This window comes from Mixophyes fleayi, chromosome 6, assembly GCF_038048845.1.
Source record: "Mixophyes fleayi isolate aMixFle1 chromosome 6, aMixFle1.hap1, whole genome shotgun sequence".
In the NCBI taxonomy this organism is placed as follows: domain Eukaryota; kingdom Metazoa; phylum Chordata; class Amphibia; order Anura; family Limnodynastidae; genus Mixophyes; species Mixophyes fleayi.
The window spans coordinates 38,673,394-38,699,359 of NC_134407.1; the positions used below are offsets into that span (position 1 = coordinate 38,673,394).

Below are 25,966 nucleotides of genomic sequence, written 5' to 3' on the forward strand. Positions count from 1 at the left end.
AGGTAGCGAGCCTAAAGTCATTGAGCCAAGTCGGAGGTCCAAAAATATGACACACAAAAGAAGGATGTCGCAAAACAAACATGTCTGTACAGCGCTGCGAAATCAGTGGTGCTATATAAATAAATGGTGATGATGATGTCTGTACTATGAAACGAAAGCTAAACACAATTAAACAAACCCATCTTTTTTTACACTTCCTCCAGAAAGCAGTGGCAATCTGGACAATCATAATCTGCAAGTCACTGTATAATCAATTTGGAGATGTTTATTGTTAAACCGTAATGGTTTCAGTTGTGTCTTCCTCTGTGTAACAATCCAAAAAGGTAGATCAGCCGAGTGAAATAGTGAAATCTTTGGGTTAAAAAAAAAAAAAAAAAAAAATGTTTTTTTGTTGTTTTTGGTGTTTTTTTTAAAAAAAAGTGCCCCTAAAACTAGAACAAAAAGCTCCCTGTCCATGGACAATATATTTAAAAAAATAAAAAATATTTTCAGGGCTCTAAGGAAAAAAATAAACATAAATATACCTAAAGCAAACATGAAGGTATAATATATAACTGTTAGACTGTCTACCCGCCCTCCAAAAGTCAGATATTACACATGAATAATAAAACCCTGGAAGGTAATTGGCTCTATTTCATATATTCTGTAATGCCAGAATTGTGATTATGCAGCAGGCAAGCTACTGAATACATGTACAATGTGTGTTCATTTAGTAGTGAATGCCTAACGCAAAGGATATAATTGGATTCACTAACTTAGAAAAAAACTGTAATTTGTGTAATTGGTTTTATGTGCAAATGTGCAATTTGATAATCCAATTGGCTTCCTTAAAACACATTGATGTTGAGAATGTATATGAGGCAAGCAAACTTGGCCATACAGACAGCACAGCTATCTATTGTTTTCAGCATTGGCTTGTGGACCACTTATATTTATGTTTAAGCATAGCTTCATGCAGTCGATAGTTGTATATACTTTGTTTAGATAAAATGTAGTATAATGTCTCAAGTTTTAGTGTTTTACCCTAGCCAATCCTGTCGCTTGACCCAAGCTAGCCCAAACACAGAGCCATCATAGACACCAGCCAACGTCTCACACATTATATTAATTCTTGAGACAGTCTGGTCTAAAGGTAGGTTACCAGTCTGAAGGTAGGTTACCATGGGAGACCCAACTGCTGTTGAAAGTTCTTGTACAGAACCTGTGAGTCTTTGCAGACCACACAATAAACAACTTGGCCAGAAGTTTAAAAGGATAAGGTCACCTTATCTGCTTGCATGCATCATAGACCCAAAGGATGTATTTAGAACTCTTAATATGAAAGACTTATTTATTTGTTAGGATAAACATATTTTTAGTGATATAATACAAACGTATTTTGTTGTATTCTGCACAGACGGAATAAAATAATAAAACTGGAAATCTAAAACCACTGAAGAGGGGGGGAAAAAATCCCAAAACATTTCAATATTTAACTCGCAGTGGAACTAAATCTAAGATATTAGAAAGCAGGTTCTTGTTTGATGCCTCGATTGCCTTTTTAATTATTTAGAAATCTATTACCTTGCACTGTTTAAAAGCACAAATTTCCCATACTTTTGCTCTCAGCAATAAAATATTCATGGAACAAAGCATGTGCTGCAATTTGTTTTTTGGATGTGTCATTAAAAAACAAAAAAAAAAAAAAGGAGAAAAAGCAATATATAAAATAGACAGCCAAGACAAAAGTATAATATATCTCTCTATATACCTCTATATCTATCTATCTATCTATCTATCTATCTATCTCCAGAATAGGGTTTTCTTTACATAAAAGGAAAGTGAAATGGCCACTCTCCCATAGGAGACAGTTATTACTCTTTTTGTAGGTTCATTTATAAATTGCACTCCAACTGTAGGGAGCTTTTTGGATAATGCGTGTACTCCATTTACCTTCCAAATCACACACTCCTTGTAGCGCTCTAATTCACCTAGGAAGGGGCAGATCATCCCCAGATCATCCAGGAGCTGTCCCTGAAGAACAGGAAGGCTGTACATACATATGTCAAGTTTAAAAATGAACCTATCTTCTCAGTCATTGAGAAATTATACTAAATGGAAGAAGCGCACATAGGAGTTTATTTTGCAATGAGGATGATGAAAAGACGACATTCCCAAGTACGTGGCAAACACCAGCAATTTCACTGTAATAATAATTCAGACAGAAGCACGACATGTTGGTCGATAACACTTCCTTGAGCTAAGGAATCCCATTTATATTTAAATGCCCTGTCACTCATGTCATGGGTTTCTTGCTAAAGCAGTCAACCCCCAACCTTCTATTGTGTCGCAGATATCTTCAGACTGATTGCCAATGGGTCATGTATAAAATGAATTAACTGCAATGTCAGAACAAATCTGATGTCACGTTGTGGTAGAAATCACCAGTGTTTAACAGTTTCACAACCGAAAGCTGTGACTTATCAGCATCGGTCATAAAATAAATGAGTCTTTTAGCAGCAACTAAAGATGTGGTGGACTTCTGCTAGATGGTGAAGCATTTACATTATACACATGAACATGCAAAATCTCACTGTGGATGTCTTCACCAAATATTCTACAACATAACTATTATATTAAAACAAATTGTTAATTGGGTTGTTTTATTTCCCCACAATTTGGAGTTTCCCACACATTTCAGATGTGGCAGTTTCCAGTTCTATAATGGTAGTAATATAAAGAACCATCAGTACTGTTTTTCAGGCACAGATCCCCATTGTTGCTACCCCCCTCTTCCATATAGGGTTAGGTACCTGTGTGGCACTTTCTATTTTCCCAAAACCATCTTGGAGAAAGTGAAAATGCTACTTGTGTGGTTTACATTTACCACACCCTAGGAGAATTGGTGGAGACAATTGGTGGAGACCATTGGTGTGCCCCCCCCCCCCCCCCCCCTTAACTCACTGATCCAACAAACAGTATTGGGAATGTCCTGGATACTGGGACAATGTGAGAGGTGGGAGGCACGGCAGAGCCCATCTCCTGCTCTGCAGGGTAAATGAGTGATCGGTACCGTTTGACAGGCATGATTATGTGAATCATATCATCAAGGCCCTGTCCTCCTTACAAGAAGACAGACGGGATCGGAGAGGGTAGTCTACTCTCCCAGGAGACTCAGAGTATTTCCCAAAATTCTTGAGTCTCCTAGGAGACTAGACAAGTATGATTTACAAACCCCTTTTAGGGTTTGCGGATTCAGACATTTGCACCCAGGTTGCTTACAGTTTTGAAAAACAAATTATCGCATATCTCATTTGAGACACACTGGATGTGCACCATTATGCCCAGATGGTTCTCCAAGCGCACTTCAGGATGCGCATCTACTGCTCTATGAAAAACGCCTTCACAAAGCAGAAGCATCGGAGAGGCACACTGAGCAAAACTGTAAGGCCTGCCACACGGAGGTTCAGCCTCTTACCACTTGGTTCCACCTGAATCAAACTAATTCAAGTCAAATTCACTAAATCAAACTTTTCACTTCTCCTAAAATACTACACTGGCTTTTCCTTGTATATGGCTTAAATAATCATGAGTGTGAGAGAACAGCAGGCTGTCATTATAACATGTGGCGAGTTAGTGTTTAATGACTTTATTACTATTAAATAGCTCAGAGTGCACTTAGAAATGTGTTTCTTCACAGAGGTCCAAAAGGATGGTGCAAAGCTTGTCTCATTACATATAAAGCAAATATACGCAGTCACTGAGGAAAATGAACATAGCCTGCAATGGTTTTAATCTGAAGAGAAAGCCAGACACTGATTTGATGACATTTAAATCCATTTAAAAGTCCATACAGAGTCTGTAGTCGCTCCCATGCAAGTCAATAGTTAATTGAAGAAGCTTCTGTGAACTATTTCATTTCAGATAGATCTATAGAGCTATAAAACATTGACCCCTATGCCATTACATGATGCAAAACACGAAAACTAAAGGGTTCTAGATAAAAATGAAATATGGGGCAAATGACAAGTACAACAAATTGTGTATACAATAAAGGCTTCCAGTCCCAGTAAGAAGTCCAGGTATAAAGTATAAGCACTAAACCATCCACTGCTGCTAAATTAATTGAGAGTTTGTAAGACTATCTTGTTTTAGGGCATTGAAAAACAATTCCTTTTAAAAGCAAGGACAAGACCTTGTACTTTGTCCTCACTTTTTACGAAGTGTTCAAAGCGTGTTCTCAAATCATCACAGCAGCATAGTGCGCTAAGTAGCAAGCGTTAATGCTTGAGAACGCTGCAAGCAACATTAACATTGACCAGAAGCAAACACCGTATGCACAGGTCCATTCGCCTTACATTATTTAATGGGTAGTTAAGTATGAAAAAGCTTTAAGAATGTGAGTTCAACTCCCTCTGTGGTAAGAAAGAAGTGAATGCTGGTCCGGAACCTCAACTCTGCCTAAACCATCATCAACAGCTCCCTCTTTTACCCACACTGCAACATTTAGGCACCTACTTAGTAAAATGTAAATCAGTATTTATTAATAGAACATTACAGATTGTACTATTCTCCAAGCTGAGCACAGAGGGGGGAGAAGACAAAATAGCAATGGAGAGGCAGCAGCGTAGGTATATATCAGTATCTTGCTATGTACAAATAAAGTACCGTTCCCCTGAAAAGGGCGTTACACAAACTTGACCCTAGAGTGCTTGTGTGGTAGGGATTTAGAATGTAAGCTCCAATGAGGGAAGGACTGCATATTCTGTACAGCTCTGCGGAATATGATTGGCGTCATATAAACAATACACAGAGTAACAAAAAGTGCTGTGAAAAGAGAAAAGGCTTGATGGTGTACTCTGATTTTGTGCCTTAAGAACAAAAATACTCTTCATAATAAAAAAAAAATAGAACATCACTGTGGACATCGTTTTACATTCACAGAACCTCATAAGATTTCAAGTGCAAAATATGTTAATACATTATCTCCAGTACCTCGGTATACAGTACATAAACCTGAATATATTCAACTATAGCCCTGACTATTGCAATACTGTCCTTACTGGTATTCTCCGAATCAGACTCTTACCCCTACAATCAACACTGTTGTGTGCCCACTATGCACTTTTTACCTTAGCAATCTGGCTGAACCGTTATGTAATATGTAGCACTTAACTTAAGCATGAAACTTCCATGGCCCCATAGATGTAAGCTTGCAAGCAGGGCCCTCACTGCCTGTCTGTTTTACCAAGTATTGTCCTATTACTGTCTCTCCCCAATTGTAAAATGCTACGGAATATGCTGGCGCTATATAAATAATAATTATTATTATTATTATTATTATTAATAATACAACACTAAAGTGCAATGTTAATGTTACATGCTCACTATATTTGCAAACGGTCTAATTAACGAGCGGGTCAGTAGTTAAAGGAATGCATTTTTCAGGACCTCATCTTATTCTGACTGTATAGACAGCTGTACAGATCTTCTTATTCTGTATACTGGCTGTAATTCTCAGCATCTGTTCTTATTTTGCATCAGGGCATGAGATATTTTTTGGGGTCACATCCCAGTTATGTCAGGAAAGTTCACATACTGGTCTCCAAAATATTTTTTCTTAGGTGCCCCAAAATGTAAACTTTATATAATGCATTTCCCAGGAGGGATGGGGAGGGTGGCATAAAGGACATTCCTGGGAGGCAGTAAAGGGTTTGCCCTGCAAATTAAAGCAATTGTCCTGCCAGTGTGAGGTGGCAGGCTGTTATTTCTCACCCAACTGCACAATAACTCTTGCCTAGTTCTCTCTGCTGAATGTTAATGCTGCCCCAGAACCCCCACCCCCTCTTGAGTATGAGATTGATATTCCTAAAGTACAATTCCTCACGTTGCTGCGGTACTTGAAAGAACAAATGTATACAATTGCACAGGGACGCAACACTGCACAGTCGCTTCATAGCAAAATTTGACGGGAGGGAGAGCATGGTGATGACAGTACACCCTCCCCCTGCTCTTAAAATGAAGCCTCACCCTCCCTGCATCTATACGTAAAACAGATAAGGTATATTCTGCTTAATTGTTTGCAATTTCTCCTACAGATGACAAAAGGGACAGTTGTAAGCAAAGTATCAGAGACTGAGATACCAGTATATACATGAACAACACTTCATGCTCTTTAGAAGCAACCAAGCAATTTGTCTACTGTATATGTAACAGCATAAAAATACAGATGGAGCATGTTTGGACCTGTCAAATAATTAACATGGCTCATTCCATTTATATTATTTACTGTGGCGCTCCTTTGATAAAGGCATTGCCGCTAGAGGGAAACGGCACACAAGCTACGCCACAGGAGCTCGGCTGCTCAGTCTGAACAAGATTTTTGTTTTGGGTCTGTCCCTTATTCTCCTACCTTTCCAAATATCTCTGGTCAATTTTATTCTTGTTTGATAATCCTCTAACACTATAATAGTCGCATGTGTGGTTAGCACTTCTGCCTCACAGCACTGGGTCATGAGTTTGATTTCCGACCATGGCCTTATCTGTGAAGAGTTTGTATGTTCTCCCCATGTTTGCGTGGGTTTCCTCCGGGTGCTCTGGTGTCCTCCCACACGCCAAAAACATACTAGTAGGTTAATTGGCTGCTATTAAAATTGCCCTTAGCCTCTCTCGGTCTATGTGTGTGTATGTTAGTGATTTAGATTGTAAACTCCAATGGGGCATGTACTGATGTGAATGAGTTCTCTGCACAGCGCTGCGGATTTAATTAATAAATGATGATGATGATGTGCGACATAACTTGGGTCATAGTATGATATCTTTAGGGCAGTGGTGAGCAAAAGGTGACCCACAGGCTACCAGCAGCCCACTGAGCCTTCACCTGCGGCCCCCCAGCTGGATACTACCCATCTTATTCTCTGCTATAGCATGACACAGGGAGGTCACGCTGTATAATGGACATAGAAATGCAGTGTGCTCTACCTCCTTCCTCATTGTGGCCCTCATTAGAGGGCTGCAGATGTGGCCCTCAAAGAGAACAGAGCTGTCTCTCACTGCTTTATGGGCTAGACTGGTTTATAAAGGTTTATAAAGGTTACAGTGTTTTTAAAGTTTATACAATTTATCACACTGGAATTTAAAATATGAATATCTGTTTGCAGTTCTCACATTCCAAATTACCCTCACATGTGCTGAGTAACATAGCTGCCGTTGACCATGTCCCAAAAGTACCTTGAGTAGGTTATGAAACAATTGCCCAGTCAAACAAAATCTGATTGGATGTAATTCTGTGCTGTTGACAAATGACAACACTGCCCTGCAAGTGCAAAAAATGACTAACGTAACAGATCTGATTGTTCGGCCTGCCCACAAAATAATGAGATCGGTCCATCAACATGTGTAGCTATATTGGAAACATAGCTAATCAATTGTAAGTCTTTCTGAGCAATTAGATCTGTGCATGTCTGGGTAGCTTCACGTTAGACTCTTCAGTGCCAAGAAATGGCCGACTGTAGGTACCTCTGCTGTCCTTACCCAATGTTATATCCACGCAAATTGGTGTTGTATTGGCAAGAAAACTTTGCTGCAGTTGTATCATACATATGACATTTTTCTTTGTCCTCATGTAATTAAAGGATTGCAGTGAAACTAGCAAATCCATGTGTTTACATCTGTGTACAAACAAAACAGCAAAGATTCTTAAGCCTATCTCCACATAAAAGCTGTACTCCGAGCTAGGGTCATAGAAGGGTTAGAAAAAAACTCTGAAGATTGGAACAGCACAGCTGGTGTGACCAAATTACAGTCATGTTATAGCAGAAACAGCAATTCCTACAGGAGCTGGTCATTTGTACAGCAGGGAGCAAGCATGCATCAGTTTTTCAGTGTACTGATTACAGTTTATAGAGAGCTGTCAAACATTTAAAGGGAAACTAACACAATTAATACTACCATCATGTTATCACAATGGCATACGGTTTGTATTTTTAGTCGACTACTTTTAACACCTCCACTACGGGAGATGATCCCAGATTGGAGGTGTAAGGGGCAAGTGTTTGACAATACGCATCATCATAGACTGCCCCCTGCTGCATAATGCCGCTATTCACATCAATTCAGGTCATCAAGGCCCCGTCCACTTCCCAGGAAAGGGAAGCGGGATCTGGGAGGGCGACACCTGAATATTTCGGGAGAGAAACAATATAAGACTTAGGGAGTAACAATAGAAGAAGTACAGAGCAACAATATACTGGAAAGAGAAAACCACAGACTTCTGGAGGAGGGCCATTTGGATTCCTAACTGCAATCCTCTTTAGGAGAATGGTGCTTTTAGTAGGTGGGGCATTGGTAAGATGAAATAATGAAATATTACTATTTTCTCACAACAGCACTATTGTAAGATGGCAGATGGCATGGATGGACAATAAATACAATTCCTATTATTTCGGGACATGTACCCTTCAGGTGTACTGCCCCATCATGTAGCCACAGGTCTAGCAGTGTTGGCAGCAGGAAAAGGACCCATCAGTACTGGCAGATCCAAGTCATCCTTCCTACAGCTTCAAGACAGGTGATATATGGGGCAACGGCATCCCTGGATATACAAAGGCATTCTCCCCCAGTTAGTAGAATATAGAAACTCTCAATCATCTTGCTTAAATGTAAATATGCAAAGAAAAAAAGGCTCTGTACAGAATTACTTATGGACATAGGTTTTACTAATCATTAATGTAAATGATTAAAGGCAATTTAAGCTTCAATAAGTAATTTCATGGAAGTGATCAAACCACTTATTTGGCTTGAGCACAAATATGCATAAGTTACATACGTAGCAGTGAGATGAACAGTACAACTACCAGGGGTCCACTGGTAACATCTTATTGTGGCCTGGCCCATAGTCAGCATCGGTCTGTAATACAGATATTGGTAAAACTCGCAGCCCGCTCTCACTAGCCCACAGGAATAAGGCCTGCTCAAAGAACACGTCCCAAGCTGACATTGTTCTCTCATTTACTAAGTGTACCTAGGTTTTCATGAGAAGGACCATGTGTAAAAAAAAAAAAAATTCATGCAGCTCTCCATTGTAAAAATACAGAGAGGATAAATGTCTCCGTAGTTCTAGCCATCACCTACACACAGTGAAGTCGGCCAATTTATGAGCTGAACCAATGCTCAAAGAAGGCAGACTATCAATTCTCTACAAACTAAAAATATCACTGAGGCAACAAGTTCACCTCACAGAATGGCTCCCTACACTTAGTGTTAGCGATGGGGCCACTTTAAATTTCTAAACAAACAGTCTGATTTTCCTATATTCTCTGCGGTTTTTGCATCAACATTTTTGTGAAAGATTGCCGACATTATACAAATATAAAACACCCTGTTTATATTTTGATTGCTGAGCCATAAACCTAAGCAATCACAGTGATTAGTGAAAGCTGCTTTTCTTTGAGCCAGCTATACTTGCGCATTGTTTTGCTCTCTGATCTACTTTTCTTTGGCCCAGATACAGGCAGCATCATGTTTTAAAAGCACAGAACATTCCTTCTCTTTTCTATATGCTCTGTAATCTCCCACTGCCTTCCATTATCTGCTTTCATGACCTGAATGTGAGAAGAAATACCCCCAATTCAGAGTATAAGGGAATCAATATACTGTGCAAGTGATGGTTATTGTGTAATAGACCCAAACAACCACCATGGTTCTCTACTGTTCACCTACAATTCCCAGCATACTGTGAGGGCCTCTGGCATCTGGAATAAAGAATCTACTCACCTATCTACCATGACAATTGCTTACACATTTGCTATTACTTATTAAGTGTCACAATGACATAGGACGGTACAATACACGCATCTCATCAACACTGCACAGATCACAATGAACACAGAAAATCAATACAAAAGCTGGAAAAACAGAGGGGTTTGATGGGTTTGGGAAACCCCTTTAGTTATTTAACTAAATACAACTGAGCCCATATCGATGTACAAGTTCAGGTCACGTTTGGCTTGTCCAGGAATCTACAGCTGACCAAACACTGGCACTACATTTGTATGGTGTTCCCCAAACCCATCAACCCCTCTGTTTCTCCAGTTTGGTATGCACCCTTCTAAATAATAATGATAGGGGAAGGAACAATTCTAAAATAGAGAATGTTATAGGGACTATGAAATACAGAATATGAAACAGACAGATAGGACGGGTGGTACTGATTATAACGACAATGCTAATGACGGCAACTGAAATTCCGATAAAATAAAGGCGATTGCAATAATTAGGATAAAAACTAAATGCAGACTTACTATCAATATGCCATCGCAGATGCCCCACACGTGCCCTTCGCGACTCCTATTGATTACGAACACAGCAAATGCTGCCACTTATAATTCACCTCACTAGCAATGAAACAAATTACATTTGGACTTTTCTCTATTCACTCTATCACTCTCTCTGCCTGGGTATTTCAACAAATCTGTCTATTGTATGCTTCTGAGCATGGCCTGCCTACCTCTTTGTATGTCTGTTAATATTCAGTCTTGCTATATTACTGAGACAATGTAGAGTATGCAGGTGCTATGCAAATAATTAGTGGGGCCTGGCACTCAGTCATTGCCAGAACCTCTACTGATCACATTTGGCCAGCTCAGGTCTCTCAATAGTAGGGGAGATGTAAGATCTATGGATTTCAGTTAGGGACCCTATATCATATCTGTCCTGCTTAAATACAAAAGGGAAACACTTTATAACAAAGTCTTCTTCATAATATATTATAAATATAATATATACAGGTGGGTGGAGTCTCCATTTTATTTTGTATCCTCGAGTCATGATGTCCCGAATACATGAGGGTCTGGTTCCCCTGGATTACATAATAACAATAATAAAGTCCATAACAAAAAGCAGAGCCCCGCCTCTGCAGAGTACGTATGCAAGAGTATTTACGATGTATATTCCTAATTAAGTATTGTACAAATGTTATCATTATGCGATACTGGTGTCTTACAATTTAACCAATATTTTATATTTAATATTGACATATTTGCGACTGTATTTTCTTTCTTCTGTATTTGTTTATTTTTTGTTTTGTTGTTGGTATGTATGTACCTTGAAAATTTCCAATAAAAAATACTGGATTTAATAAATATAATATATGAAGTCATATGAAGCAACACTAAAACTGGTGACTGTCTGTACTTTGTGATCACACTATACTTTGAAACAAACTCACCAACGACTAATGGGAAGTGTTTTGTCACAAAAGAAAAAGAACGTGTAAATATGTGGCTTGTTGTATGGAACACTAGTATCCTAGCTTGAACTAGATCGATGAAAGACTGCTATGGCTTTCTGCACATCTGCCCTTTACTGCAAATAACCAGCGTCTGCTCCCTTGCCTTTTATGTTCTGTTTTCCCAACATCATACACAGGCCATCTGAAATACGACAAAGCAAGCACTTGCCAAATTCAAAACGAAGCAGAAGGCGTTCCTCCTAGAGAGGGTTTACAATAACTGCGTGTGGAAGCATGTTACATAAATTGCTCAGTAGGAAATTGAATTGCAAACCCAATGAAACACTCAGACATGTGGTATGTCCTCAGGAATTCATTAGACATTGGCTCATGCAGCTGGAAGCAAATCGAAATTCAGACACAATGATAGTGTGTTGAATAGAGGAAAACCTGAATGCTAAACTGTATTATCAAAAACAGTACATTTAATTATTTCTTTCTCCAATGGACCATCCATCATCCTGTGCCAGGTCTTTCAATCCTTCACTCAAGAGCGTTTCTTAATTAAAATCCGGGAAGGATTATTATAGATTCGCCATTTAGGTTAAGAAAAGAAGAAGTATATGAATGTTCTGCATTAAAATCAGCGAGCCATTGTTCACCAGACTGAATGTACCCGCCACTTCAAGCATCGCTGGGGAATATGGCATTGATGTACATTAAACAGACTCCTTAATAGATACAGAATTATGCAGGCCAATTGACAAGATAAATTGATTTTCAAGGAGCAAAAAAAGGGAAAGAGTTATAAGGGTTGAGAAAATCTTTTGTCCGATGACGGTGGCACTGGAAGTAAATGGATTGTAGAACACAGCGCCTGCGGTTGCAGATTCTGAATTAAAGAACACATATAAGCAATGAGCAATCCTTCCCATGTAAAAGGGATTTGAGAGACTGATCACAAGCCAGCATGACCACTATTACTATTGACAGCAAATTAAACGGTAATGTGTTCCTAGATAGAAGCCATCCGCCCTAGCTTCCTGCTGGGGCGCTGGATCGTAAAATTGATGACCAAGGTGACCTTTTTTAATGGCTTCGGGTCTACAGGCACGTACACCATCTATAGATCATACAATTGCTTACATTTTGTAACTTAGTAAGCAGTCCAATTTCCCCACTTGCATTTGGTGAACACAGACTAAGTAGTTGTCCTTATTGTAAGATTATCCATGCTCAGGTTTATTGAAATGTAAAAAATAAAAACATTCACAAACCACAAGTGTAGTATTCTGCTTTCAGTAATGTATCTGGCACTAGACTGATCAATGTTAGTGCGATTGGTTTAGAAAACCATGCAGCTCATTATTACAAAATGAAAAAGACCCCCAACAGGTCCACTGCCTCCTATGACTGGGGTCTACAGTTCATAGGACGAACATACCTGCCTAATTGAATCTACTTGCTTTACATGCCCACACTAAACCCAAACACTGCCATATTCACATATGAACTATGAAGTTTAAGTAAAATACATTGTTCAGTGTTACTATGACATTATACAGCAGCTCTGATAAAAAGTAAAAGTATTACCCCCCAATACCTTTTTCTCCTGACCATTAAACCCTCCTGTCTAGCTCCAACTCCTGCCTAGCTTGACATTTTACCGGTGTGTTGACTATGACCTCTGCCTGGTGATTTTGTACAATTTTGATAGATAGAATTTGACCCAGCTTGTATCATTACTCGTTCCCTGGTTACCCATTAGCTGAATCAATACTGGGCAGTAGAGATGAGTGAGGTTGAGGTCAAACTTGCAATGGAACAGGCCGTGCCGTTCTAAGTATCAATGATACAATCATCGAGTTTAGATTTTGCTTCACCAGTCTGACTAATGCATTCCATTTTATGTTTGTAGATTTCCATTTATATTTTTATATTTGGGGACAAATAAGTATCAGTGAACGCACCTAGTTCTATGCCTATAGGGGCTGCTAGAGATGACCATGGCTAGCCTGATCATAGGTGCACATTACAAAATCATACTACCAATTGTGGGCTAAATATAAAAATATATAATATATATATATATATATATATATATATATATATATATATATATATATATATATATATATATATATATATATACTCATGATAATAATACACATTGCTCACTTTCTGCAAGACAACTGAATTCATTAAATGGTTTAAAATAAAACACCTATGTTGAATCAGAATATTTATATACCGATATTTCATTATCAGCCAAAACACCCTCCCATTCCTAAAATCTGCTATCACCGACTTGCCCATTATTGTCTTATCCGATACAAAGCCCTATAACAACTTTGTGTTAATAGACATGTACATCTTTTCTTTAGTCCTATTTTTTGCTCTTCCAGTTAGTATTTTACAAGCTGCACATAGGCCTGCTGCATTCATTTTCCCCAAGGCTTCCAATCCCTAGCAACAGTAACCAAAGTATGCCACACATAGCAACCAGCACAGAGAGGTCAAGTCGCACAGAGATTCTAAGATCTAATCATTGTACCAGCGATGATTGCGGCATCTGGTGCTCCAATACAGAGAACAGCAAAAACGCTTGACAAGAAATAATGTATACTAATTTTTTTTTTTTTTTTAAACTATACTGCATATACTGCATAGGGAAATAAATCTTAATAAAAATACATAAACTTTGGTGATGTTCATTTGTAGTAAACATCTTTGCATTGACTTTTACATTTATTGGCATGATATCCCACATTTTAAAATTACTTGAATATATGAATGTCCCTTACACTAGGACGGCATTTGGCTTCTCGTTGCCCAGAAAATACACATATGAGAATCCCAACAGTTCAGTAAGAGGAAGGAAAAAGCTTTGAGAAACATCCCCATTAGTGCCTACATTAAACAACCCATAACACTTTGTCAGCTGTCAGACTCAATTTCTAGGAATATGCCTATGTTTTAATGAACTTTGACTTCAATAAAAATAGCCACACATCTTGTTTTTGCTTCTTTTTTTGACTGTAGCGTAATGGTCTTTATTCTATTCTGACACATTAAAGGGTGGAAACTGTAATACTAAATAATCTGGGGAGGGGGGGATTACTATTAATTTTGCAGCAGAGTTACATAGTATTACATTAATTTGGTACGATGGTCAAAATGGATTTTTGTAAAGGAAGTTATTAATATGGGGTTTTTACATTAGTGTACAGCTAACTTCATGCCTATTTTTTATATTCCTTTTTGCAACCCCCCCCCCCCCCCCTTAGAAAATACTGTGTTTACCCCTGCTATAGGTTTCATTAACTTGTTTATAGTTTCATTTTATGGGGATGAATATCACTGGTGTGTGCAAGGACAAATAACTACACAAAAAATCTTATAGGTAATGAAAAACAAACTATTCCGTAATATGGCAATTTGCGAGTATTTATTGTGATAAGTTATGACAAATATATGTACCCTGATACATGAATATATAGACACAAAACTGAAGTATAGCAGAATATGTATACCTGTATCTGAGTACGTCCCTAAAAAAATTGGGGTCTGTTTTTCCTTTTATTAAACAACATATCAGGGTCTTGCACCCCTGAGTTGTCTGTCTGAAGCTCTTCCTGCTACTGCAGATCACATAGGAAAAAATGTAACTGTATTGTCTCTTCTTTGTCCCATAGATCTAAATAAGAACACAGCAGCTTTAGTAAATGGGGAATGTATACTGCAAAGCAGGATACCAGCAATTAAATGTCACAATCATTTTGTTCTAAATGTTCCTCCTTTGTATGTATTCACTTTAAAAAAATGATTATTTAAAGCCAAGAAGCTAACACTAGCAGGAAGGCCAACACTCACCTCACCAAGCTTCATTTACGCTAGTTTCCATGGCAACCCAGCAACCAATGCATCAGCCCAGTTTCTGTATCCTAGCAAAATGTCATTTTATCATTCATAAGAGGAGAAAAATATACCCAGTCTCCATGGAGAGATGTGCAGACATCATTTTCATTGGCCTATTTCCTCCTACAGGCTATCAAATCAATTTACGGTAAGCAAAGTCATCTCTTGAATGAACTGCACCCCCCCACCTCAAATATATACTATGCACTGGAAACAGCAGCCACAGCTAAAGCACAGCACAAATTAAGCTACATATGACAGTATGACAATATTTACTAATCGTTTTCATTCATTAGAAAGGAACCGCTGCTTGCTTGTGTGCTCTCAGTTTAATAAAGGCACCACAATGAGCACACAGAGACATGTAATAGACGTGGGTTTCTGAGGATAAACTGGATTTAACATCCAAGGGGTTAAGTTCCTGAGACACTTCAGTCTTGTCAAATAATTTCCTTTTTCTTATCACAGGTTTCTTCTGGGAGTTATATATTGGACAGGCTAGCTGTAATCTTATACTGACATCAAGGGTTTGGTTCGGCTGCTACTCCCATGCTTTAAAGCATATTTATTACAATTGGGTTAGACATATAAGCATGTTAAAATTACTGAAATTAGATAGACAAGGTTCACAATAGAATTTATCAGGTATTAATATCAGAACAAGTGAATGGCATTATAAATGCAAATAAAGTTCAATGTATACTGAGTTTAGGCAAATGGTATAGCTACTCAATTATATATCACAATACAGCACTTTCATATTTAGTGTCATTTAGCTACTCTTCACCTCCTGCATTCACTGAAATAAACTGAGGGCTAGTGCTGGCAATAGTGAGCAACCAATGACCCAAGATTTATATATTATATGTCATGTGATGACAGCTCAAATAATTTAGTTTTAAATGTACATGGGGGTTAGTTGCATTAACTCTTTCATGTCGCATATTGATCAGTAGTACGTCTGCGGTAAACAGCAGCACAACAATTAAACAGCTCACTGCGTTGTATATACATATACACGTCCTTCCGTATTCAACAAGGAGCAGATCTGAAGGGACTTCTCTTGTTGAATACAGGTTTAAGTACGCTCGGCACTGACAACACAATACACTGCAGGATGCGTACAATATATATGTTTAGTATAATGTTACAGGAGACGCAGAGAAAAACACAGTATTCAATTACTGTCAGCAGTTAATAATATAGTTATTAATGATGAAGACATTAAAAAATTCCCCCCATGAAATACATCAGGGTGTTATTAAAGACTACTGTACATAAAATGCAGTTTACAGTTACTCCTGACTGCACACATATGCTGTAGCATGCATACGTGACCATCACCAGTAGTTATCAGCACTTACACCCAACCTGTAGCTGGTGCAAGTGATAGGACAGAAAAACACCTATGTCTGAGATGCCCAGAGCTTGCATCGGACGTTGTTGTGTGCGCTTGAGCTTGGCACGCCCTTACTGTACATGGACTATGTGCACACGCCCTTACTGTACATTGACTACATGCAAACACCCAGTCCTCTCCACATTCCGTCCATTAAATCGTAGCCTGTCTTGATTATCCTTTGCATTGGAAGATTAGTTGCATACACTGGCTTTCTCAGGCGTATAGTGCATATCTGGATATGGCAAGCGCAATTTAATGCAAAATACGGCACGTATCGTTATTTGCGTTCCTTAATGAATCAGGCCCGCTCTTTGATACGATACTGCCACTTAGAACTGAATATTCAGTTTTTGGATGAATCAAGTAAAAACAGAAAGGCAAATTGTTTGATACGTGGAGCACAGCGGTTCCCCCTGACTGTAGGACATGCCTGTGGAGGACGTCCTTGCTCCTGTCAGACTGCCTCTACAGGAGTGGAGAGAGGACCCCAACTTCTGCCATGGTCCGGGAATACTCTCCCAGCCCCTGCCAAGGTGGACTCATCATAAAGGCAGCTTGATGTTAAAGGACAGGCAGGAACAAGGGACAGCCTCCACTGAGCGGGGCACACGTCAGGTCAGGAACCCACGCCGCACATGGTGGATCCCTGGAACACTGATAAGATTTTCATTTTTATGTTTAAATTATTTAATACCACCCAAAGTTGTGAAACTAGGTCATCATGTATGTAAAAATCCAAACAGAAATAATTAAAAAAAAATTAGTCAGAAAATATCTGTGACCATGACTTTATGAGCTCACGGAAGCTTATTTTTTTGCTTGGTTTTGTTTATTGATCAACCATCTTTCAATCTGTTCATGTGTTACATGTACTGAAAGAACTAATCAGCTTTCAATTTTAACATAGACTTGAAAAGCCAAAATGTGATCCTTTGTTCAGGGATTAATTCATTACCAGATTTATTAATTGATTAATGGATTAATGGATTTTAAAAACACAGTAATTCCCATCTGCCGGCAAACTAACAGCTGGCTGATGTGGTCGCTGGGCAAAATGGACCATTGCGATTGCCTAATGTGTGGACGCAATTGTGGCCCAACAGAATTTAATGTTCGCGATTTGCCCAATCTAAAAAGTGAAAATAAAAAGTAATGAGGAATTGCTAGGATCGTTTGGTTCCCAGTTCGTTTGAAGCATTTTGGAAGCTGTAATTATACAGTCAACAGAGAGCCACATGTTGCTTCTATTTAGCCATTGCTTTTGTGATATTAGTGACACGTTCGTATAAAATAACCACTTTTTGCAGAGCATATAAGAAATTTCTGCTTTGGACCATTCTAGTAATCAAACAATCCAATCTTTTTTTTCTTTAACATGTGGAGAACGTACAATAATATTCCATATAAAGTATTTAGCAGGACCCTCACATTAGAGAGATTAGAGCAATGATTGCATTGTAGTAATAGAATCTCAGCTGCACATGTAAACTTATCATATGGACAGCTGGAGACCTCATCAATCAGACTGACTGTCACAGATTACTGACCTGGATTCGGAAACTATTTATATGTAAATACAGCCTCTCTCCTCCGCTTTCTGTATGTACTTTAAATTTCCCTGTTGTGTACTTGATGCTATTTGTCTCCAAGAATGTGAGAGCCCTAACGGTTTCCTATGTCCTCTTGATTCTTTTCAAGATGCAGGTTGTATGAATTATTTACAAAAAAAACATTTCTTCTGCTCAAGATGCACACTTCTCCATGTTCTACCAAACTGAAAGGCAGCGTATCAAGCCAGAGCAAATGCTTGTAAAACTAATCATGTAAAAATAACAGCACGTTGTATTCATTTTGAAATATGTGTTAAAATAGAATCCCATGAAAAATAAGTTATGTATTTTTGTTTAATTTAATTTTTTATTTTATTTTTTAACATAAATCACTCTGGTAGACTATAAGAAGATTGTTGGTGTTTACCATTCTGCCTTGTTTTTCTTCTTCTGGCTGATATTAATGATTTATGATTCTGGACTACCATGGCAACCGCAGTCACTTAACACATGATGTAGAGAACAGAGAGGCTTTGGAACAAACCTCTGAGCTCTGCCTGAGCTGTGACATCCTCCCTTCACCCCCCTTCTTTCCTCCCACACCCCATTCACCATCATTTGACAAGCCGAGAGACGGGAGCCTGTGGCAGACGTGTGTCTGCCCCCAGAGAGATTTTGAAAAGGAAATCATTATGTCTATAAGAACAGTAAGGAAAACTCAGAGGCATGCTTAAAAAGGGTACTAAACTTGCTCTTTAAAATATCTTCTATGTGACACTGCTCCTTTGATTTATTTTTTTGACAACCAAACAATTATCCTTAAAATCCTTATAGTGGCGCTATATAAATAGCTGATGATGATTTAAATTTGCTCCTGGAATGCTGCCAATGTGTGAGCTTGTGTCTATCTATATATAGCTAGACTCCAACTACCACTGTCCCATTGGGCATTTGCAGTGGTTGGCATCATGGGAAGCAGAAATTTTCCTTAAATTAGAAAAACATATTCCAGTTATCTGATTGACGAATGTGAGAAAAGATAGGATTTTGTTTTTTTAAATCACCCTCATATTATAGCACAGGCCTGGACAATCTGTCACACCAGCTGCTGTGGAACTACAAGCACCAGCATGCGGACGTCAGGGCGTGCAGAGACCTGTAATTCAACAACAGTGACAATGACACAGGCTGCTCCCCAGAACATTTAAATGCAATAAAACAACGGAGAAAAAAATACACATGTAAAAACACATTTATGATGAACCAAGCCAAGTAACAGAAAAATAAATATCAAAAGTGCAATCCTACTGGCTAAATAAAAATACCAAACTAAAATGAATCGGAATGACATACTAAACAGCACAAAAGCCACAAACATTTCCTTCTAGCATTGTGATAAACAGCTAAACTCGCCAACCTCATCTCATGTCTGTGAAGTGTTGCGGATCCTACAGCAGTTTTTCCTCAGACCCAACAAGTGTACTGCCAAATACTGAGACATGTCGGGATACGGGAAGCAATTTTGATCTAAAATTAGGAATCAGAGGCCCAAAAAGGGAGTTTTACTGAATTATTATTGGCAGGCACTGTTCTTCTTTCTATGTATCTTATTGCTGGCATAAGATTCACATGTGAGAGTAAGACCATCTGGCTTCCTTATCCTTGGGAATTCTATGTGCTCATTTATTCTGAATAATCACCACAAGTCAGGAACTCTTCATATTCAGATGTGTAAGCATTAACCCATCAAGGTTATAACAGACTTGCCAACTCTCCCGAAATATCCGGGAGACTCCCGCATTTTGCGAGAGTCTCCCGGGCTCCCGGGCGAGTGTGGCAATCCCCCGCATCTGGATAATTCTGCCCACTTCCTAGAGAAGTGGGCAGAATTAAGTCCCAAACGCCGCGATTCCCGGTGAATCGCGGCGTTTGGCCCCGCCCCCCGCTGTCAAATGACGCATTTTGCGTCATCACGTCATGGGGGCAGGTCCAAAATGACGTCACTTGGAGCCCCGCCCCCCGTCACGCCCACCTCCTCTGCAGGCTCCCGGATTTCACCAACAGAAAGTTGGTAAGTATGGGTTATAACTGACCACAAAACATACGTGGCTACTTTTTGGACCCCCCCACCAGCAGGTGGTTAGGCCACGGTGACCTGCTCAGTGATGCATAATAACACAAATTGCGTAACTCCGAACCCGCCCTCTTAATCAGAAACAGAGGTATACCATAAAAAATAACGTACAAGTTGTCTAGAAGGCTGTGTACACACTGGCATTTGCAAAGCATTTATCAAGCAAGTTAAACGCAAGTAAAAATTATTATAAACCGCATTGCATATGCTTTCGGTCTAAACATTTTTAAACATGTGTCTGTAACAAAAAATAAAGTTATCTACTCAAGTCAAATGCGTTAGGGAGCATATGTAATAACCACAGCTCACTGCATTTACAATGCACTTCCACAGAGATGAATATAAGTTTTCAGTGCAGAACAAACACAGATGGAACAAGAAGCGTTGAAAGCAGATAAAAACTCAAATATGTACGGTGTCATTTGGTACCATGATGTTTTTCAGATTTGTTTACATGGGTTAGAATTTTAATCTTAAATCGTAAAATTTTAAAAATAGCAATGACAGACATCATTTTAAACATCTCCAATTCAGAAACTCTGATGCAACTTTCTCATACACATTGATTCCTATTGGATCAGATTGTATCCATTGTTTAGTTGGCATCTACAGACCGAAAGCACTACTGTCACTTGGATTCAGCGAATGGACTTCTGTAACAAGAGACCGCATGATCACTAACAAAGACATACAACGGCAACTAGTCGAATATGCCGATAGGAAATTCTCATCTGTGTTATGTGCATACAACTAAAAAACATTTTCAGAATACGCACATATCTTACACAAGACTAAAAATCTTAATTTATTAATTTATGCACTCATCATCTCCCGCATTGACTAATGCTACTACTGGTCTTCCCCAAAACAGACTCAAACCTCTACAATCTATTTTGCACGCAGCGGCTAGATTAATTTCCCTTGTAAATCATTATTCCTCTGCTGAATCACTCTTTTTCTACACTGGTTGTCTGTTTTTTACAGAATTTAATATAAAATACTTTTACTAACCTACAAGGCCATCAACAAAACTGCACCAACATATATCTCCTCACTTGTCTCAAAATATCTCCCAACTCGAAAACTCTGTTCTGCATCTCATCCACTCTCATTACATCCTCCCACTCCCGGTTACAGGACTTCTTTCGGGCTGCCCCTACTCTATGGAATTCACTCTCTCGCACAATAAGACTTTCCTTTGGTCTACAAACCTTCAAGTGTTTTCTGAAAACTCACCTCTGCAGGCAAGCTTATAATATTCCTCCACTACCTTTTTAACCTCACTAGATTACCCTATTAGCACCCAGTACACAATCCACACAAGACAACAACCCTGTGACAAACATTACTGTGTGACTGGATCATATAGCATACTAATCCCTTTTTGTTTTGTTTTTTATTTTTATTTATTTTTTTACCTTTTGGCTGGACTGAAATGCAATATGTAAACTTAACTTCATGCATCAAACTCCCAGTGTCCCATAGATTGTAAGCTTGTGAGCAGGGCCCTCTCACCTCTTTGTCTGTTTTACCCAGTTTGTTTATTACTAGGTTTGTCCCCAACTGAAATAAATGTTGATGATGATTATTACATGCACCACGTTAATGTTTGTTGAAATTCCCTCACCCCACCCCCCACTAGATTAACACAAAGATCGTCATAATCCTACTGGTCACAGGCGCTACAGCAAGCTACTCATTTCAATGTAGATGACTGAACATGGAACACGTAGCTCTAGCCTAAAGGCTGAAGTGTCCATGCTACGGATGTGTCGTCTCTGCTATTAAGCATCAAACAGGAGTGGGGGCTTCCTTCCTCCTGAAATTGTGAAAATAAAAATTGTAACCTGGTCCTTATGAGGGAGATGTAAACAAGTTGAGAGGGATCAAAGTGTTAAATGCATCTGCATCGGTTTGCATTACTTTGACGTCTGATTAGAACGGCCACTATGAGCCTGTAGGAATAGTATTTTGCATGGTATATAATAATTATATGATCTATAGTAAACAAAGGAAAATTTGTTAAATAAAAACAAACTAACATTTGGGGATGGAATATTTCTTACAGCTGTACAAAGAGTACAATAATAATAGTCACTTCAAAGCCAGACACAATTAATTATCTTGGCACAAAAACCGCAAGAATGAAACCATTGCTTGAAAGACACAAGAAGCCCAAAGATCTGATCGGATAGAATGTATAACATTGGTGCTATTTGTGCTCAGACACTTTTTAGTGGGAAACCGTACTCAAAATCAAAATAATAATGCAATTCTGTAAAAGTAAAACATTGTTTGTGTGATCTGTTAAATTATTGCTTTTCAATGCTCATGAAAAGGGTTGTGTTACGGCAGAGCAAACCTGTGGAATGGAACTGGTGTGAAACATGATGGACAGAAGGCATAGCTAGAGATGAGCGTGGATGTGGCGGAATTTTGAGTAATTCGGATTTGCAGCGGAACAGTCCGTTTAAGAAAGGTGTGACGGTCTGGCGATAGGATCTTCAACTTTGTTGGCCATTTCATGTTCTGTTTGTAAATTTCGTATTTTGCGGAATTCATAGCTGGAAAAATGAGGGTCAATTCATTCTGCTCTACGGTGGGGTTGAATTACTGGTGTGACAAATATGCTAGAGGGAATTCTGTCAGACACGGGCAGTATTCCTTACCCAAATGTGGAATAAGGTGACTATTTCGCAGAACAGATTTGATCATTTCGCTCATCTCTAGCAATAGCTTTAGAAAATCAGAGACACAGGATGTCCTACTTACATATTCTTTCACATTTTTCGTCTTCACAGCCTTGTAAGAATTATAAGCCGGGTACAGCATACCAAACACCAGCCTAAAGGAAAGAACAGAACAGTTAAATACACTTTCCTAGCGCAAGTTGGATACATGATGCTATTTAGAATACATGTCCTATGTGAAAGGACACTTTCTAACAGTGACAAACATATAGGTGCAAGGGTTCATAATCTGACACAACCAGAAATATTTGGAATATAATGGAGGTGCTGCATTGGGGAACAAGCTCCAGCTTGGAATGTGCTTTACATACACTATGGGCCTGATTCATTAAGGATCTTAACTTAAGAAAATTCTTATTTCAGTCACCTGGACAAAACCATGTTACAATGCAAGGGGTGCAAATTAGTATTCTGTTTTGCACATAAGTTAAATACTGACTGTTTTTTCATGTAGCACACAAATACTTGTCAGCTTATTTGTACACTGAAATTTAAAGTTGATATTTGTGTGCTACATAAAAAAAAAAAGAGAGTATTTAACTTATGTGCAAAACAGAATACTAGTTTGCACCCCTTGCATTGTAACATGGTTTTGTCCAGGAGACTGAAATAAGAAGTTTCTTAAGTTAAGATCCTTCATGAATCAGACCCTATGTTATTAACTCTTATTAGACAAATGTGTCCCTAAAGCTGGGTACACACTACACTGTTTTCGTCCAATAATCGTCTCAAACAGCCGACATACGACCGCTCGTTCAAAAGTCGAGTCAGTGTGTGCAGTGACACAATAGTCGAAAGTCTGCCCAAATGGACGATTATCGCCTCATTTGGTTGGTCGTACCGTTTAATATTTTCGTTCCAATCTCGTTTCCGCTGTGTAGTGTGTATAAACTTCCGACCGATCAACAGTGAGTGCGAAATTACAGTCATTGCTCACGACAACATGGCTGTAAAAAGTCGCTAAAGGGACGTCCGCTCTTCCATTTATCGTCCTAAACAAGGCTAGTGTGTATGCAGTCCATGGAGCGAGCGATCAGACCATCGATCGCATGTAAAATCGCTCGGCATAAAAAGTTTGTCGAAATTTCTGTAGTGTGTACTCAGCTTAAAAAAGGAGCAGCTTCCATAAAGCATTGTCCACATATATTCAACGACAAACACACACCTCTTTCTGCCTGTGAAATCGTGCTTCTATGTCACACATCATAACCTATATATTTTGGGCACTAGAGTATTTTAAGGTATATTTATTAGATTCATTATTTGCCAATTTGTCATAACAATGTGCTCCCAGTGCATATTATATATATGGGATAATGTTTCCTCCCCTCAAAGCTGTCAATTATAGGATATCATAAGTCCGGCTCAGACTTCCATATAAAGGCACAAGGCCTTGAATGCAGGACTGGACATGTGTTTCTCTACGTTATGAACCAGCAACTGAAAGTAGTTAATGTCTGAGCTGCATACTCTGCTCACTTATAGGGGGTGAGACTATGTAAATGTATGGGTGTACTGTGTAAATGTATGGGTGTACTGTGTAAATGTATGGGTAATATATTTTATAAAGCATACATTTTATACCATAAATAAACAATAATAAAACTATAACCATTTATTTGGCTATTGATTCTGTGTTATTAGATGGGAATGCAGATACAGTCCTATCCTTTGTATCAAGAACAACATGCTATGAGGTTTATTTCATTTTGGGCTCCGCGCTAGAATCCTCTAGTAATTTTAAAGACAAATCCAGGTATCTGTGTTCTTTGAACATTAATATCTACTGATGCTCTACAATACATACATCATACCTAATAATGTATAGCATAAAACTGCCAAAATTATTATTTATTTTACAGCTCGGTAGACAAGTGCATTATACCCAGCAGTGCTCCACATATGCCAGTTGTGGCCAACATAAATCACATTACTTTCCCCGCAAATTTGACAATACAATTTGCCCAGCATCTTATTTTTCTCAGAGTAATATCCCGCAGTACATTAACTTTAGACATTTCTTTCTTGAACAAAGTCTCTATCCCCACCCTACCTCCTCAGCTGCCCCATCCACTGAGTGTACCAATCATCCCTTAATGACAAGGGATCATTCCCAGCAAAACACAAGGATCCTTGAATGCAAACGTGGTGCTAAACGCAAAGATATAGTGAGGGGAGAAACAAGCACTTCCATGGGAAGAGGGGAAAATAAAACCCCTCAACCGGTTTATTACAAGGGCCCAGGTGTAACTTATACTGAACCTGCTCTAGTTATTACAACTAGGACTGCCCAGTCTTGTATTAATGCCACATGTGGAAAATGGGCCCCATGTTTTCTGAGTTTTTAGCTCATTTGAAATGAGGAGCGACGTGACGAGTGAGGAGCTGTAATTATAAGGTTTAAACCCCTCACAGACAGTTATGTTACTTATGTTTACCGCTCAACATCAATTACAATTTCTAAAACAGTCTGTATTTGTCACTATAGTACATGATTTAATTATCTATATGTTGTAGGTTTGCATGTTTCTCAAATTTTAGTGTACCCCAGTTTATACTATCACGTATTTTGATTCATGGAGTCCAAATACATTTTATACAGAAAAAACACACTATATTTATAACAAAGTGAGACATTTAGGGCTAGATTTACTAAATTGTGGGTTTGAAAAAGTGGGGATGTTGCCTATAGCAACCAATCAGATTCTAGTTCTCATTAATTTAGTGCATTCTGCAAAATGACAGCTAGAATCTGACTGGTTGCTATAGGCAACATCTCTACTTTTTCAAACACGCAGTTTAGAAAATATACCCCTTAGTAACAGTGTTGGGTTCAAATGTGTCCGGGTTTCATATATCTCCTCTATCCTGTTCTTGACAAAGCATTGGTGGCTTTCTATGCTGAGCAAATGGTTTTAAATGGTTTCCCTGGTTTTCAGTTTTATATTATGAGAGCGCCATATAATATATTTATTTATATGGTTATGTTCAAATATAAAATTA

The 25,966-nt window shown here is 38.6% G+C and overlaps 1 protein-coding gene across 1 annotated transcript in view; it reads right to left on the bottom strand.

Annotated features, from left to right (window-relative positions):
* The window catches only part of REEP3 (receptor accessory protein 3), a 99,540-nt gene that overhangs the window by 37,424 nt on the left and 36,150 nt on the right, over positions 1-25,966 (bottom strand). The window contains exon 2 of the mRNA XM_075216328.1: positions 22,986-23,058. Within this exon, the coding sequence (XP_075072429.1) occupies positions 22,986-23,058 (73 nt within the window). The remainder of the gene's footprint in view (positions 1-22,985; positions 23,059-25,966) is intronic.